Source organism: Microcebus murinus, chromosome 4, assembly GCF_040939455.1.
Source record: "Microcebus murinus isolate Inina chromosome 4, M.murinus_Inina_mat1.0, whole genome shotgun sequence".
Classification (NCBI taxonomy): Eukaryota; Metazoa; Chordata; class Mammalia; order Primates; family Cheirogaleidae; genus Microcebus; species Microcebus murinus.
Window position 1 is genome coordinate 11,649,840 of NC_134107.1, and position 13,757 is coordinate 11,663,596.

General features: G+C 64.1%; 1 protein-coding gene across 1 annotated transcript; it reads left to right on the forward strand.

The window, feature by feature from the left end:
• The first annotated feature begins 609 nt into the window (after positions 1 to 609).
• On the forward strand, positions 610 to 13,549 carry CCDC88B (coiled-coil and HOOK domain protein 88B). Its single transcript, XM_012777947.3, has 27 exons — positions 610 to 731; positions 1,036 to 1,187; positions 1,318 to 1,429; positions 1,514 to 1,583; positions 1,663 to 1,721; positions 1,811 to 1,894; positions 1,979 to 2,122; positions 2,340 to 2,485; positions 2,639 to 2,720; positions 2,865 to 3,023; positions 3,597 to 3,743; positions 3,910 to 4,018; positions 4,181 to 4,317; positions 4,399 to 5,553; positions 7,502 to 7,629; positions 7,723 to 7,840; positions 8,630 to 8,725; positions 8,806 to 8,946; positions 9,075 to 9,331; positions 9,674 to 9,817; positions 9,992 to 10,178; positions 10,260 to 10,405; positions 10,511 to 10,609; positions 10,792 to 10,958; positions 11,434 to 11,640; positions 11,802 to 11,870; positions 13,053 to 13,549. The coding sequence occupies exons 1-27, from the start codon at positions 672 to 674 to the stop codon at positions 13,106 to 13,108; spliced, it is 4,431 nt and encodes a 1,476-aa protein (XP_012633401.1). The 5' UTR covers positions 610 to 671; the 3' UTR covers positions 13,109 to 13,549.
• The last annotated feature ends 208 nt before the right edge of the window (positions 13,550 to 13,757 follow it).

Consider the following 13,757-nt stretch of genomic DNA (forward strand, 5'->3'; position numbering starts at 1 on the left):
TCTCATGCCTCCTCTGGAATATCTTCCCTGGCCACCCTGCCAAGGTCAAATCCCCTCCCTTCATAGCACCGGGTACAGCTACGCTGCCCTCAGTCCCGTGTGGAGAGAGTATGGGTGGGGTGGGCTCAGAGGAGAGGTGCTTGCTTGCATCGGGGGTTTGGAGGAGGCTTCCTGGGGGAGGTGGCATCTGAACCAGGCTTCACAGGTTGGGGGGGTTTGTACAAGTTTGAGAAGCATCAGGGGAAAGGGAAGGAGGCGCTAATGAATGAAGCCTGGCTTGTCAGAAGATGCATATGTGGGCACCAGACTCACATGCAAGGCCTGCAGCCCCTCTGGAGGCCATGGAGGGTGCAAGGCCAGGGTCGTTCTCTCCTCCTGTGTTTGGGAAACAAGGCCCAAAGAGGCAAAGCACCTACCAGTGTCCATTGAGTGGGGGGAGCTGTGGGCCTCCCTGGCTAACCTCTGGGCCAGCCCCGCCCGAGATGCTGGGAGGATGTGGGGTGGTGAGGTGAGGGCTGAGGCAGGACTCTGGGGGTGCATGGCCGCCTTCAGGCGGAAGGAGGAAGCTGCACAGGGTGTCTGTGGCTGGGCCGGGATCCCCCACTCGGGGACTTCCTCTTCCTCTCAGGGCAGGTGCAGCTGCCACAGCGGACCGGCACCCTGACCCTAGCATGGAGGGGGGCAAGGGGCCCAGACTCAGAGACTTCCTGAGTGGGAGTCTGGCCACCTGGGTGAGGGGGAAGGGGGGAGGGTAAGGGGAGGGGGAAGTGAGCCCCAGTGGGGGCCGGAGTCGGGGCTGGGGGAGGGTGGGGCAGAGCTGGGGCCTGAAGGGAGGGCTGGGCTCAGGTGTGGAGGAGGGAGAAATCCAGGGGGCTGTGGTGAGGGGAAGAGGGCCCAGGCCCGGGACCAGAGGGGTCAGGGGATTGGTGGGGGGGTTGGGCTCACTGGGGCAGGTCAGAGGGCTTGGAAGTCACTCTGCTGGTGGGGGCTCCTAGTGAGCCCGGTGAGCCCGCTGACCCTACTGGCTCCCCACAGGCGCTGGGACTGGCCGGGCTGGTGGGGGAGGCGGAGGAGCCGGAGGGAGAAGAGGAGGAGGAGGAGGAGGAGGAAGAGGGGCCCCTTTGCCCGGAGAAGAGGTTCCTGCGTCTCAGCGATGGGGCCCTGCTGCTCCGGGTCCTGGGCATCATGTAAGGGGCTCCAGGGCCGGGGAATGGCGGGGAGGGGAGGCTGGTGGGAGGAGCCTGGTGGGTGGTGGGCGGAGCCTGGTTGAGGGGAGGCAGGTCCTTGAGTTCACCTCCCAGCCCCCTGTCCCCCCAGTGCCCCCAGTGCCCGGGGGAGACCTCCAATGGTGCGGGGCCATGATGGACCTGCAGCTTGGCGTGTGCGGAACCTGAACCACCTGTGGGGCCGACTGAGGGACTTCTACCAGGTGAGGGGCGGGGAGGGGAAGGCGGAGACTAGGAGCCCCCTGCGGGAAGGCCTCTCTCGTGTCATCTGCCCCCTCTGTCTCCAGGAGGAGCTTCAGCTGCTGATCCTGTCGCCACCCCCAGACTTGCAGACGTTGGGGTTTGACCCCTTCTCAGGTGCTCGCTCCCACCATGTTCTCCTGCCGCTACCCCCGCACCCCCTACCCATTAACCCCTTGTGGCTTGTGCCCCGCAGAGGAGGCGGTGGAGGAACTGGAAGGCATCCTGCGGCTATTGTTGGGGGCATCAGTGCAGGTGAGCCGGGGGCTGGGACGGGGACAGCTGAGTTTTGGCCATAGAGGAGGGAGATCCTGCACCAGCCTCCCTGCTTCTGTCTCTACCAGTGTGAGCACCGGGAACTCTTCATCCGCCACATCCAGGGCTTCAGCCTCGAGGTCCAGAGCGAGCTGGCTGCTGCCATCCAGGAGGTACTGAGCCTGGGACTGCCGCAGCCACCTGGGGACACCCTCACCACCCTTTTCTTCTCCTGAACTGCTCTCCCTGTGCCCCAGGTGACCCAGTCTGGGGCCGGCGTGGTGCTGGCTCTCGCTGGGCCAGAGCCTGGGGAGCTGGCGCCTCCGGAGCTGGAGGTGCTGTCCCGGAGCCTGATGGGGATACTGTCGAAGCTGGCACGGGAGCGTGACCTGGGCGCCCAGGTAGGGGGCAACAGGGGCATCAAGGACACAGGTTGAGGAAACGAGGGAAACAGTGGGTAGCCAGATGTGTGGCGGAGATGGAGGTTTGGGGCCCAGGTGTGGGGTTGGAGTCTGAGGTGCGCAGCTGTCACAATCTGATTCACCTTGTGGTGATTGGGGGCTGATGTTGGGTGGCATAGGAAGGGTTACTCTTGAGCTTGACCCTTACCTCCTACAGCGGTTGGCCGAACTGCTGCTGGAGCGACAGCCCGCCCCCTTGCCGCCTGAGGCTTCTACTAGGGCTCCCTTGGAGGGACCCTCGCACCATCTGGTCCTGCAGCTGGCCAACGCCAAGGCTCAGATGCGGCGCCTGCGCCAGGAGCTGTGAGTGCGCACAGGATGGCCAGGGGACCTGAGGGGAGAGGGGCAGATTAGGCCTGGATGGAGCCCCAGCAGCGGTGGGGAGGGGAGTGGTTAGGCTTAGGAAAGACCGGGGGTCGCGGGCTGCAGACTCCCTCCAGCGCGCCTTCCCTCCAGGGAGGAGAAGGCTGAGCTGCTGCTAGACTCTCAGGCGGAAGTGCAGGGCTTGGAGGCTGAAATTCGAAGGCTCCGCCAGGAGGTGCGCTCAGATGCCCCCAGCCAAGGCCACATTCCCTTACCCTCCCTGACCTGCACCCGTTGCCTCCCTCCTGACCCGGCTCCTCCGTCCCTAATCCCTCGCGTCCACGGCTGGCGGTTCCCAGCTCCGCACTGTCTCGCCCAGGCCCAGGCGCTGTCGGGACAGGCCAAACGGGCCGAGCTGTACCGCGAGGAGGCGGAGGCGCTGCGGGAGCGTGCGGGCCGCCTGCCCCGCCTGCAGGAGGAGCTGCGGCGCTGTCGTGAGCGGCTGCAGGCGGCCGAGGCCTGCAAGGGCCAGCTGGCGGTGAGGCGGGGGGCGGGGCCAGGGGCGGGGCCTGCGCGGAGGGGCGGGCTGAGAGGAGGGGCGAGATTGGACCTAGAGAAGACAGGGTCAGGCTTTGCGGAGAGAACGTTCGGCTGGGAGAAATGGGTGAGGACAAGCTCAGGGAGGTGGTGCTGGGAAAGGCCCGCCGGAGGATGGGGCAGATGGAGACGAGGGGGGCTATGTAAGGGTAGGTCCCTGGAGGAGGGTAGGGTCAAAGTGCACGGGGTAGGTCAAAGTGCATGGGGTAGGCGAGACCCTAGCAAGTAGGTATACTGATGAGTAGGGCCTAGAGGGACGGAGCCTTGGAAAGCGGTTCCTGGGGAGAAGGGGCGGGGCCTGCACGGGAGAAGGGCGGGGCCAGGTGCTGGGGAAGTGGTACCTGGGTAGACCCTGCAGAGAGGGGGAGATGGAGGGGAGAGGTGACAGGTGTGCAGGGCCAGATGGGGGAGGGGAGGCCGGGTCTGTGGCAGGCCCAGGGGAAGGGGTTTGGAACCTCCAGGCCCTGGAGCACCTGGGACTGCATCACACCGTCTCTCCCTGCTCTCCCTCCAGGAGGAGCAGGTGCTCTCAGGGGCTCTGGAGGCCTCCAAGGCGCTGCTGGAAGAGCAGCTGGAGGCGGCCCGAGAGCGCTGTGCCCGGCTGCATGAGACACAGCGTGAGAATCTGTTGCTGCGGACCAGGCTGGGAGAGGCCCATGCGGTGAGGTGGCCAGAGTGATCCCAGCTGGGTTGCCCTGTCACCACTGGTGACCCCAGTGATCCCTCAGGGCTCCTAGTGAACCCTGTGACCTCTAGTGACCCTCGGGTTTACACAGTTGGCCTGGCTATGGCGGGGAGGCCTCGTCTGACCCTGCCCTCGCCCCCAGGAGCTGGACTCTCTGCGGCACCAGGTGGACCAGCTGGCGGAGGAGAATGTGGAGCTGGAGCTGGAGCTTCAGCGGAGCCTGGAGCCACCGCCCGGCTCTCCTGGGGAGGGTGAGTGGGGCCCAGTGGAGTGGCTGGTGTGGGGCTGCCAGGATTTTCCAGCAGCGGTAGTGGGGAAGGCTTCTGACCTCATCCCTTCCCCAGGTCTCTGGGGGTGTTTGTGAGGAGCCAGGGAGTATGGCAGGGGTCCTGACCTCATCTCACACTCCCCAGCACCCCTGCCAGAAGTGGCCCCCTCGTTGCAAGATGAGGTGAGAGAGGCAGAGGCTGGGCGCCTGCGGAGCCTGGAGCGGGAGAATCAGGAGCTTAGAGGACTGCTTCAGGTGCTGAAGGGGCAGCCAGGTGGTCAGGTGAGGCCCCTCCCCCACTGTCTTGGCAGGTCTGTCCCCAGTCTGTCCCTGGGCCTGACTGTGCCTCTCATGTGCCCTCAGCGCCCCCTGCTGGAGGAGCAAAGCGAGGACTCCACACCTCCCGGGCTGGATGAGGCTCCCCAGCCTCCCCTGGCCTCAGACTGCGGCCCCCAGGGCTTGCTTCACCAGGCAGGGCATGGAGGTCCCCAGGCCTCAGACCTTCCTCCCCTGGCATCAGATTCAGCCCTCAAGGGGGCAGCTGAGTGTCCCCAGGCATCTGATCCAGACCCACAAGTGACAGGAAGGCCTCTCCAGATGGCTGCCATGGTGGCCCAGCCCAACGACTTGGCCCCCGAGGAGTCAGAGCCTGCTGTGGAGACACAGGAGTCCCTGGAGGAGGCTGGCCATGGAGTCCCTCTCCAGACCCCCACCTCTGTGGCCCCACATCAGGGTTCAGAGATCAAAATTCAGGCCCAGCAGTTGCTGGGAGGCGAGACTGGGGAGACAGAGGCTCCCCACGGTGAGCCGATGCCTGAGTCTTGGGGGCTGAGACAGGAGGGCCCCGAGCACAAGCTGGGACCCTCAGAGCCCAGCCTCCATGCGCAGCTGGAGGAGCGGGAAAGCCCAGGCCAGGGCTGGGACCTCCCCCCGGGACGAACAGAGGCTGGAGAGCATGAGCGGAGGCTGCAGGGGCTGGCCTGGGACCCAGCCCAGCAGGACGCACAGCAGAAGTTGAAAGGGGCTTCCGAGGCCCAGGCTTGGGAGCAGCCGATCCCAGGGGAGATCCAGGCCAGTGGAGTCCCAGAGCAGGAGGCCCTCAGGGAGGAGGTGGCACAGCTGAGGAGAGAGGCTGAGGCCCTTGGAGCGGAGCTGGAGGCACAGGCCCGAAGGCTGGAGGCCCGTGGCAAGGAGGCTGCCCGCCTCGCTGAGGAGCTGGCCCAAGCGCGGAGGGCAGAGGCTGAGGCCCACCAGGAGGCAGAGGCCCAGGCCCGGGAGCAGGCCCGGCTGCGGGAGGCAGTGGAGGCAGCTGCCCGGGAGCTGGAGGCTGCGTCGCGGGAGCGGGAGGCGCTGGCGGAGGCCCTGGCAGCAGCAGGCCGCGAGCGGAGGCAGTGGGAGCGCGAGGGGCCCAGGCTGCGGGCCCAGGCTGAGGCCGCGGAGCAACGGCTGCAGGCGCTGGAGAGTGAGGGCTGCCGGCACCTGGAGGAGGCCCAGAGGGAGAAGCAGACCCTCAGGGAGGTAGGTGGGGTTCACAGCGGGGGGCAGGAAACAGGGTTCCAGGCCAGTTGCTGGGGTTTGGGGTTGCTGATTCTCTCAGCATGCCCTGCATCTAGCTGGGGCTGGAGACAGAAGGCCAAGCCCTCCCCTGCCTTCCAAAGGTGCGCCTGGCTGGGACACAGAGCCACCGATCAGGGCGCCGTAGGAAGAGGTGAGGCTGCAGGGTGGGCATCTTGGCCCTCTGGCTGCAGCAGTTGATGCACCTCCGCTGTAGGGCCTCCTTCTATAAAATGGGGATACCAACATAGCCGTCTCAGTGGGTGTAAGGGCCGGGTTCTGGTGGGGCCAAAGCATGTTGTAAGTGTTCAAGAAATGGTTACTCAGCGCAAAGTGCCCAAGGGAGGCGGAGCTGATGCCTGGGTTAGGGCAAGGAGGCTTCAGGGAGGAGCGACCAAAATTTACTAGGTGAGGAAGGACATTTTGTCTAGAGGGAACAGCATGTGTGATGACCTTAAGGCATTATAAATGCTCAGGGGCCCAGGATGCGTGGGAGGCCGGGGGCCAGCTGAAGGTGTTGGTGCTCCACCCCCAGGTGGGGAAAGCCACCCAAGGGTGCAGGCAGACCTGTGTGGGGCTGGGTTTGAAGAGGGTCACCTCGGCAGGTGGGGCAGCTTGGGGGCTTGGGCCAGTGCTTGGCACCTAGCACGGGAGGGCTCACTCCGTAGAGAGGGAATGCTAGCAGATGGGCAGTGAGGGTGAGGGTAGGGCTGGAAGAGCCGGCTCTGAGGGCGAGAGGGTGGGAGAAGCTGGGGACATGGGAATTTTATGAGATTTCTGGTTGGAGCAGTTCAGATGCTACCTGGGTGTGGCACAGGAGGAGGTGGCTGGCCAGGCCAGAGGGAGGTCAGGGAAACAGGGATCTCCAGGGTTGTCCGTGTGGGCATGGAAGCTTCTTGGGCTGGGTGGAGGGCCCCAGTAGGAAGCCTGCAACTGATTCCAGCTGGGCAGGGCGATGGCAGGGCCTGGAGGTGGGCAGGCAGGGTCTGGGCTGGAGGTTCCGGTCTCTGCCTCACCATCCTTTCTGCCCCAGCACTTGGGCTCGTGTGGTGCCCGGCAGCTAGGCGGCAGTGCCTCGTGGGACTTGTAGTTTTTTATCGAGAGGCTGTGGCCAAGGGTATTAGGAAGTACAGTGCCCCAGGGACAGAGCCTGGGTGCATTTTTTTCAGCCAGGAAAATGGTTTTTAGCAGCAGAGGCTTGTAGGCTTGGTTTCCAGACACAGAATTTAGCAGGTGGCTGGTCAGAGACAGCCCTTCCCTATGGCTTCATCCTGCCAGGGCCCCCGCATGGCAGAATGGTTTGGCCTACCTCCCTCTGGGGCCACAGACCACAGTGGGCCTCCCGCCTCCTTTCGAAATGGTGCAGCCCAACTGCCAAAGGCCACAGGGCGCCTGGCTGCCAGCAACCTGGCCCACCTGCTCCACCACCGGCCCCCACTGTGGTTAGGCCTGCCAACCCCTAAATTCCTGTCCTGCCAGCATCCCCAGACCATCCCCCTGTGGCTGAGGGCGCTCACCAGACCCGCTTCTGCTGAGGCCTTCTCACCGCCACATGGCCGGGGCGGCAACCCGTTGGGCACATCCGCCTGTCTGTGCGCACGTGAGGAGCCATGGGCTCAAAGAGGTGAAGGCGCTTGCCCAGCATGTGTCTGTCACTCCTGGCCCAGGGGCCTCCCTTGCAGCCTGCCAGGCTTACGACTCCCAGCTCTTTCATGCCCCGTCTGCAAGGCCACCAGGATTTGCTCCCATTTTATAGATGGGAGTGTAGAGCCCCAAAGGGTTAAAGACGTTTGCCCAGGGTAGCAGAGCAAGGACAGAAAGCCAGGGCTCCCAATTCTCTCTCAGACATGTCTCTCTGGTGCCCCAGTGCCCCAAGCCCCACCTGCCCTGAGCCTGCTCCACCTGCCCTCAGGAGCTGGAGAAGGCCGTGGTGCGGGGGAAGGAGCTGGGAGACCGGCTGGAGCATCTGCAGCACGAGCTGGAACAGGCGGCTCTGGAGCGCCAGGAATTTCTTCGAGAACAAGAGAGCCAGAACCAGAGGTGGGGGTGGTGCCGAGGGGCAGAGGAGGGCAGCCAGGGGCTTGGGGAGGGGCAGGGTAGGGTAGAGATGGGTTCCAAGGCTTCTCCTGGCAGGTACCAGGGCTTGGAGCAGCGGCTGGAGGCTGAGCTGCAGGCGGCGGCAACCAGCAAGGAGGAGGCGCTGATGGAGCTCAAGACCAGGGCTCTGCAGCTGGAAGATGAGCTGCTCCAGGTGAGGCCAGGCGGCGCTGGGAGCCGGGGCACGTCCCACCCCGCCCTCCATCCATGGCAGGCTCCGGGGTTGCCTGTGCTCCTGGTCTTGCCCCTGGATTCTCGGCTAGTTACTCGCTTGCAGGAGGGCGCACTGAGCTGGGAGCCAGGTGCCTGTGCAGCCTCTCGGGGCCTTGCCTCCCCCATGCTGCAGGCGCCTGCTCTGCCTCCCTCGCCCTGCTCCACCACTTCCTAGCCGGCTTAGCTACTGGCATCACTGTCAGTCAGTGGTTGTTTCTGATGTCCCACTGTGTGTGGGCTCAGTGCTAAGTGCGGGGTGACGGTGGGACCCCATACCAGCCCACCGCCCTCAGGGAGCTCATAGTCCAGTCAGGATAGAGGCAAGAAAACAAGCAATGATAACACAGGGTGCCAGGGACCATGATGAGTTCATGCAAGGGCTGATGGCAGAGCCCAGCAAGGTGACTGGCAGGCTCATGTGCGGTTGGTCAGGGGAGGTTTTCTGGAACAAGCAGTGTTGAGACTGAGGCTTACAGTAAGAGCGGGGTGGCGAGGGTGTTGCACGCAGGAGAAACAGCATGGGCCAGGGCAAGGCTGTGCCGCAGACCAGCAGAAGTTGAGAAGGGCAGGGTCAAGACTGATGGGGCTTTGGGAACCGGGAACCGGGAGCTGGGAGCGCGTGCTTGTAGGATCGAGGGGAAGGCGTGGGCAGTGTTAAATGCTGCTGAAGGGGCGTCCCCAAGCTGCCACTGCTGCCCTGCGTGACCTCCCAGGGCCTCTCTCCCTGCAGTTACGCCAGGGCGCTGTGGAGCTGGGACCCCAGGAGCAGGCCAAGCCTCAGACGGTGGAGACCCCAAATGTGCGGCTCATCGAGGTGGAGCGCAGTGTGAGTGTTGGGGGGTGCTGACACGAGTGCTGAGGGGTGCCCGGCTTCCTGGCCCCTGCTGACCACCCCTTTCTGGGCAGAACGCTACACTGGTGGCCGAGAAGACGGCTTTGCAGGGGCAGCTGCAGCACCTGGAGGGGCAGCTGGGGAGCCTGCAGGGCCGTGCCCAGGAGCTGCTGCAGCAGAGCCAGCGGGCTCAGGAGCACAGCAGCAGGCTGCAGGTGGGTGGTGGCCTGGGTGCCCCATTCTCTGCCTGGTCACCACTGTCCTGCCCTAGCCCTCTGCCTCCATAGCTCCTTTCCAGCCTGGGGTCCCACCGCAGTGGTCCCTGCCCCCTTCTCTGCCCTAGGCCGAGAAGTCTGTGTTGGAGACACAGGGCCAGGAGCTGCACAGGAAGCTGGGGGTGCTGGAGGAGGAGGTGCGGGCGGCGCGGCGGTCCCAGGAGGAGACCCGCGGGCAGCAGCAGGCCCTGCTGCGGGACCACGAGGCCCTGGCACAACTGCAGCGGCGGCAGGAGGCCGAGCTAGAGGGCCTGCTGGTGCGACACCGAGACCTCAAGGCCAACGTGCGGGCACTGGAGCTGGCCCACCGGGAGCTGCAGGGCCGGTGAGCTTCCCCACACACCTCGCCCCTCTCCCCGCACCCCTTCCTGCCAGAGCAGACTCCCTCAGCAAGCCTGACTCTACCAGGAAGCACATCCACCTCACCTTGCCAAGCTCCAGCTGCTGCCATGCCCCTGGGGCGCGTGGCTGGGCTCCCCATACTTCTGGGCTGGCTCAAGGAGGAGCTTATCTCTTAAGAGTGATGGGCTCCTGGCATTCCGCCTGACGGATTTGCCTGGGGGCCTGTGCTTAGGAAATGATGGACTCCCCCATGTCCAGACAGTCCAGCCACCTGCTTGCTATGGCCCCAAGCCCCTGCAGCCTCTTAACCACTTGTCCATCCCAGGCACGAGCAGCTGCAGGCCCAGCGGGCCAACGTGGAGGCGCAGGAGGTGGCCCTGCTGGCAGAGCGTGAACGCCTGATGCAGGACGGGCACCGGCAGCGGGGCCTGGAAGAGGAGCTGCGGAGGCTACAGAGCGAGCATGACAGGTGCCCGCCCTGGCACAGCCCCTGGCTCAGGCTGCCCTCAGTGTTCCCTCCTGTGAAGTGGGTTGGGGGTGTGGGGTCCTGCCTCGCCTCCTCTCCCCGGCGTAACTGCTCCGGCTGGCCCGAGGGCTCTGGGGAGTGGGGCCCCTTGGAGAGCAGCTATTCTTGCCCCCGAAGGGCTCAGCTGCTGCTGGCGGAAGTGTCCCGAGAGCGCGGGGAGCTGCAGGGTGAGCGCGGGGAGCTGCGGGGCCGGCTGGCGCGGCTGGAGCTGGAGCGGGCACAGCTGGAGATGCAGAGCCAGCAGTTGCGTGAGTCCAACCAGCAGCTGGACCTGAGCGCCTGCCGGCTGACCACGCAGTGCGAGGTGTGGCAGGTGGTGGCTGGGGGTGGCTGAGGTGAAGGGGGCTGCCTGGTTCCACCCCTGACCCCAGCTGCTGCCCGCCAGCTACTGACCCAGCTGCGGAGCGCCCAGGAAGAGGAGAACCGGCAGCTGCTGGCCGAAGTGCAGGCCCTGAGCCGGGAGAACAGGGAGCTCCTGGAGCGCAGCCTGGAGAGCCGGGACCACCTGCACCGCGAGCAGCGCGAGTACCTGTGAGCCCACTGCCAGGAGCCCGGTGGGCCTGCACTCCTCTTTGGCGGTCCCGTGCTAGGCCTCCCCCAGCCTCATGCCCACCCTTCCCCTCCCCCTCCTGCCAGGGACCAGCTTAACGCCCTGCGCCGCGAGAAGCAGAAGCTGGTGGAGAAGATCATGGATCAGTACCGCGTGTTGGAGCCTGGGCCCCTGCCCCGGACCAAGTGAGTGGCCCTATCCACATTGGGCCAGGCATCCTGCCAAGCCCTGCCCTGCCCTCTGACCCCGGCCCAGCTCACGTCCTGGCCCCAGTGAGGGTTGGCCTGGCCTTTGCCATCCCCGATATGACCTTCCTCTCTCTCCTTCCTCCCTGTCCTTACTCCCTCTTGTGCCCTCTTGCCCCCAGGAAGGGCAGCTGGCTGGCAGACAAGGTGAAGAGGCTGATGCGGCCCTGGAGGGAGGGGGGCCCCCATGGGGGGCCGCGCCTGGGGGCCGATGGGGCTGGCAGCACCGAGAGCCTGGGGGGCCCCCCGGAGACGGAGCTCCCCGAGGGCAGGGAGGCAGATGGGACAGGTGGGTCTGGGGGCCAGGTGACCAGGATGGTCCCTTCCCGACACCCCCCAACCCCACCTTAGCTCCTGACTCACTGCCTAGCCTGCACACCTGCCCCCACCTCCCCACCTTCCCTGACGCTTCCCCAACCTGCCCAGATGCTGGCACCTCCCTGCTGCCTCCTTGCCAGCTACCCAGCCTACCCCATCCGCAGTGGCGCCTAGGACCTCAGAGTAGCAGGGGACTCTAGTGAGAGGTCATTTATTCTAGATAGCAGATGAGGAAACTGAGGCCCAGGGAGGGGATATTCTGTGCCCAAGGTCACACAATGAGCTAGTGTCAGAGCCATCCCAGGGCCCACCCAGCCTCATTTGCCTGGTCCCCACCTCTGCTTCTCCCCTCCCCGGCTCTGTGCAGCTTCATCTGCTGGCCCCTCCGCTGCGACCAGCCCCCACCTGCCCTTCTCTGACACCCTGCCTGCATGTGCCTCTTGCAGGGCCCCCTTCACCGGCACCCATGCGCCGGGCCCAGAGCTCCCTCTGCCTGCGAGAGGAGACCCTGGCAGGGGGGCAGCGGCGGAAACTCAGCTCAAGGTTCCCTGCGGGGCGAAGCTCGGAGTCCTTCAGCCCGGGGGACACCCCTCGACAGCGATTCCGACAGCGCCGTCCAGGTCCCCAGGGGGCACCAAGCTCCCATGGCAAAGGTGAGGGACAAGGGTCCCTGTCCCTGCTAGCCCCTCAACTCTCCATGGACCCACCAGCCCCTTGGGGGAGGGAGCTTCCTTCCTGTCCCCTCTGTCTCCTGCAAGTCCTGCCCACCTCTGCATTGGCCTCGGGGGCCTAGTGGCTGCCTTGTGCCTCCCAGGACCTGGCGTGGGATGGGATGACTCCGTTGAGACCCTCCAGGAACACGAAGCAGATGCCAACCGAGAGGGTGAGTGGGGTCTGGGGAAGGAGTGGGGTTATTTGCTGTGCCGGGGCCCCTAGCAGACTTCATTCATCCATTCTCCCATTTGACAATGATCCGTTACCAAGTGCCAGGTGGTGTGCTAGCTGAGGACGCAGCAGGGAACATTCTAGTATGAGGAGGCAGACAATAAACCATTTGCATAGAAATAATTATTATCGACAACAGCTTCGACCTCTAGAAACATGATGTGAGCCACATATGTAGCCTTTAACTTTTCCAGTAGCCTCATTAGGAAAAGTAAAAAGAAACAGGTAAAATGAATTTTAATAACAGATCTTATTTAATTCAACATGTAGTCAGTGTAAAATATCATGAATGAACTATTGGATGTGATTTTTCCATAAGTCTTTTTTTTTTTTTTTTGAGTCAGAGTCTCACTCTGTTGCCTAGACTAGAGTGCCATGGCGTCAGCCTAGCTCACAGCAACCTCAAACTCTTAGGCTCAGATGATCCTCCTGCCTTAGCCTCCCAGGTAGCTGGGACTACAGGCATGCACCACCATGCCCGGCTAATTTTTTGTATATATATATTTTTAGCTGGTCAATTACTTTCTTGCTATTTTTAGTAGAGACGGGGTCTAGCTCTTGCTCAGGCTGGTTTCGAACTCCTGACCTTAGAGCGATCCGCCCCCCTCGGCCTCCCAGAGTGTTAGGATTATAGGTGTGAGCCACTGCGCCCAGCCGATTTTTTCCATAGGTCTTTAAAGCACGTTGAAGTTCAGGCCAGCCAAGGTCCACCTGCTCAGCCTCCTACTGGGCAGCCCGGCCCTAGAGCACAAGGAGGTGCTAATGCTCTGTGGAGGGGGCAGTGTCAGGAGCTCTGGGCGGGCAGGTTGCAATTTTGGCTAGGGTGTTCAGAGTCAGCCCCAGAGAAGAAGCGAAGTTGAAGCAGGTTGGAGGTCAAGGTTTGTCATGTCTGCCTTAGAGGTGGAACAGCATTCCAGGCAGAGGGAATGGCATTCCTGGCAGAGGGGACGGCTGAAGAAAGGCCTGGCTTGGTGGAGCACTGGGAAGGCAGCTGGTGCAGCCGGAAAGGAGGAGTGAGAGAGGGTGGAGGGTGGGCAGAAGGGACAAAGGCCTGTGGGCCACCTTGAAAGCCAGGAGTCCTCCTGAGGGAGGTGGGCCTGAGCTAAGCCTTTCCTTGCAGGCCTCCAGGTACAGGAACCGGAGAAACGTCCCCTCACCCCTTCTCTCAGCCAGTGACACCATGGGGACAGGGAGCTTGGGAGTGCAGACCTCTCGCCGCTGGAGTGCCAGTGGGGGCTCCAGGCAGACCAAGATCTCGGGGAGCCAGTGCTCCCAAGGGGAGTCCTTGGACAAGGAGGCCTGGGCCGCTACATCCCCCATGGCTAGCTCTGGGGCCCCGAAAGGGAGCTGCAACACATTTGTGGGCAGAGGGGATGGCCGGCCTCCGCAAGTGGCTCCAGGCCAGGGCTCAGGCTCGGCTATGTGGTCCCCGCAGGGGAGGCAGTCTCTGGGGCATCCCCCAGCTGAAGGAGGCTGGCAGGAGGGGGCAAGACAGCCCCCTGCCCAGTCCAGGTGGGGAGCTGGGGCTCATTCCCGGGGCCTCTGGCCTGGGCTGATAACTGAGCCTTAGCTGGGACGTGAGGGACATGAGAATAAAACTGAGATACAACCACCTGAGTTGGGCTCTGTGTCTGCATCTGGGCGTCTCGAGGCAGAAGAACACATGTGGCCTAGCCCTCCTGGATGGCGGGGGGTCTGGCTGGAGGGCCCCTGCCTGGACAGCACAGCAAGGGGCTTTCTTCAGGGCCTCGGCCAGGCGGGCTGGCCAAAGCCTGGATGTCTCAGCGGGTGGGGAGGGGACTGGCACTCTGGGCAGCCAGAGGTG

Bases quoted from the DNA above. Each gene is read 5' to 3' on its own strand.
- CCDC88B (XM_012777947.3), top strand. From the start codon at position 672: ATGGAGGGGGGCAAGGGGCCCAGACTCAGAGACTTCCTGAGTGGGAGT. The intron at 3,744-3,909 runs GTGAGGTGGCCA...CCTCGCCCCCAG, and splicing joins GGCTGGGAGAGGCCCATGCG to GAGCTGGACTCTCTGCGGCA. The intron at 7,630-7,722 runs GTGGGGGTGGTG...TTCTCCTGGCAG, and splicing joins CAAGAGAGCCAGAACCAGAG to GTACCAGGGCTTGGAGCAGC.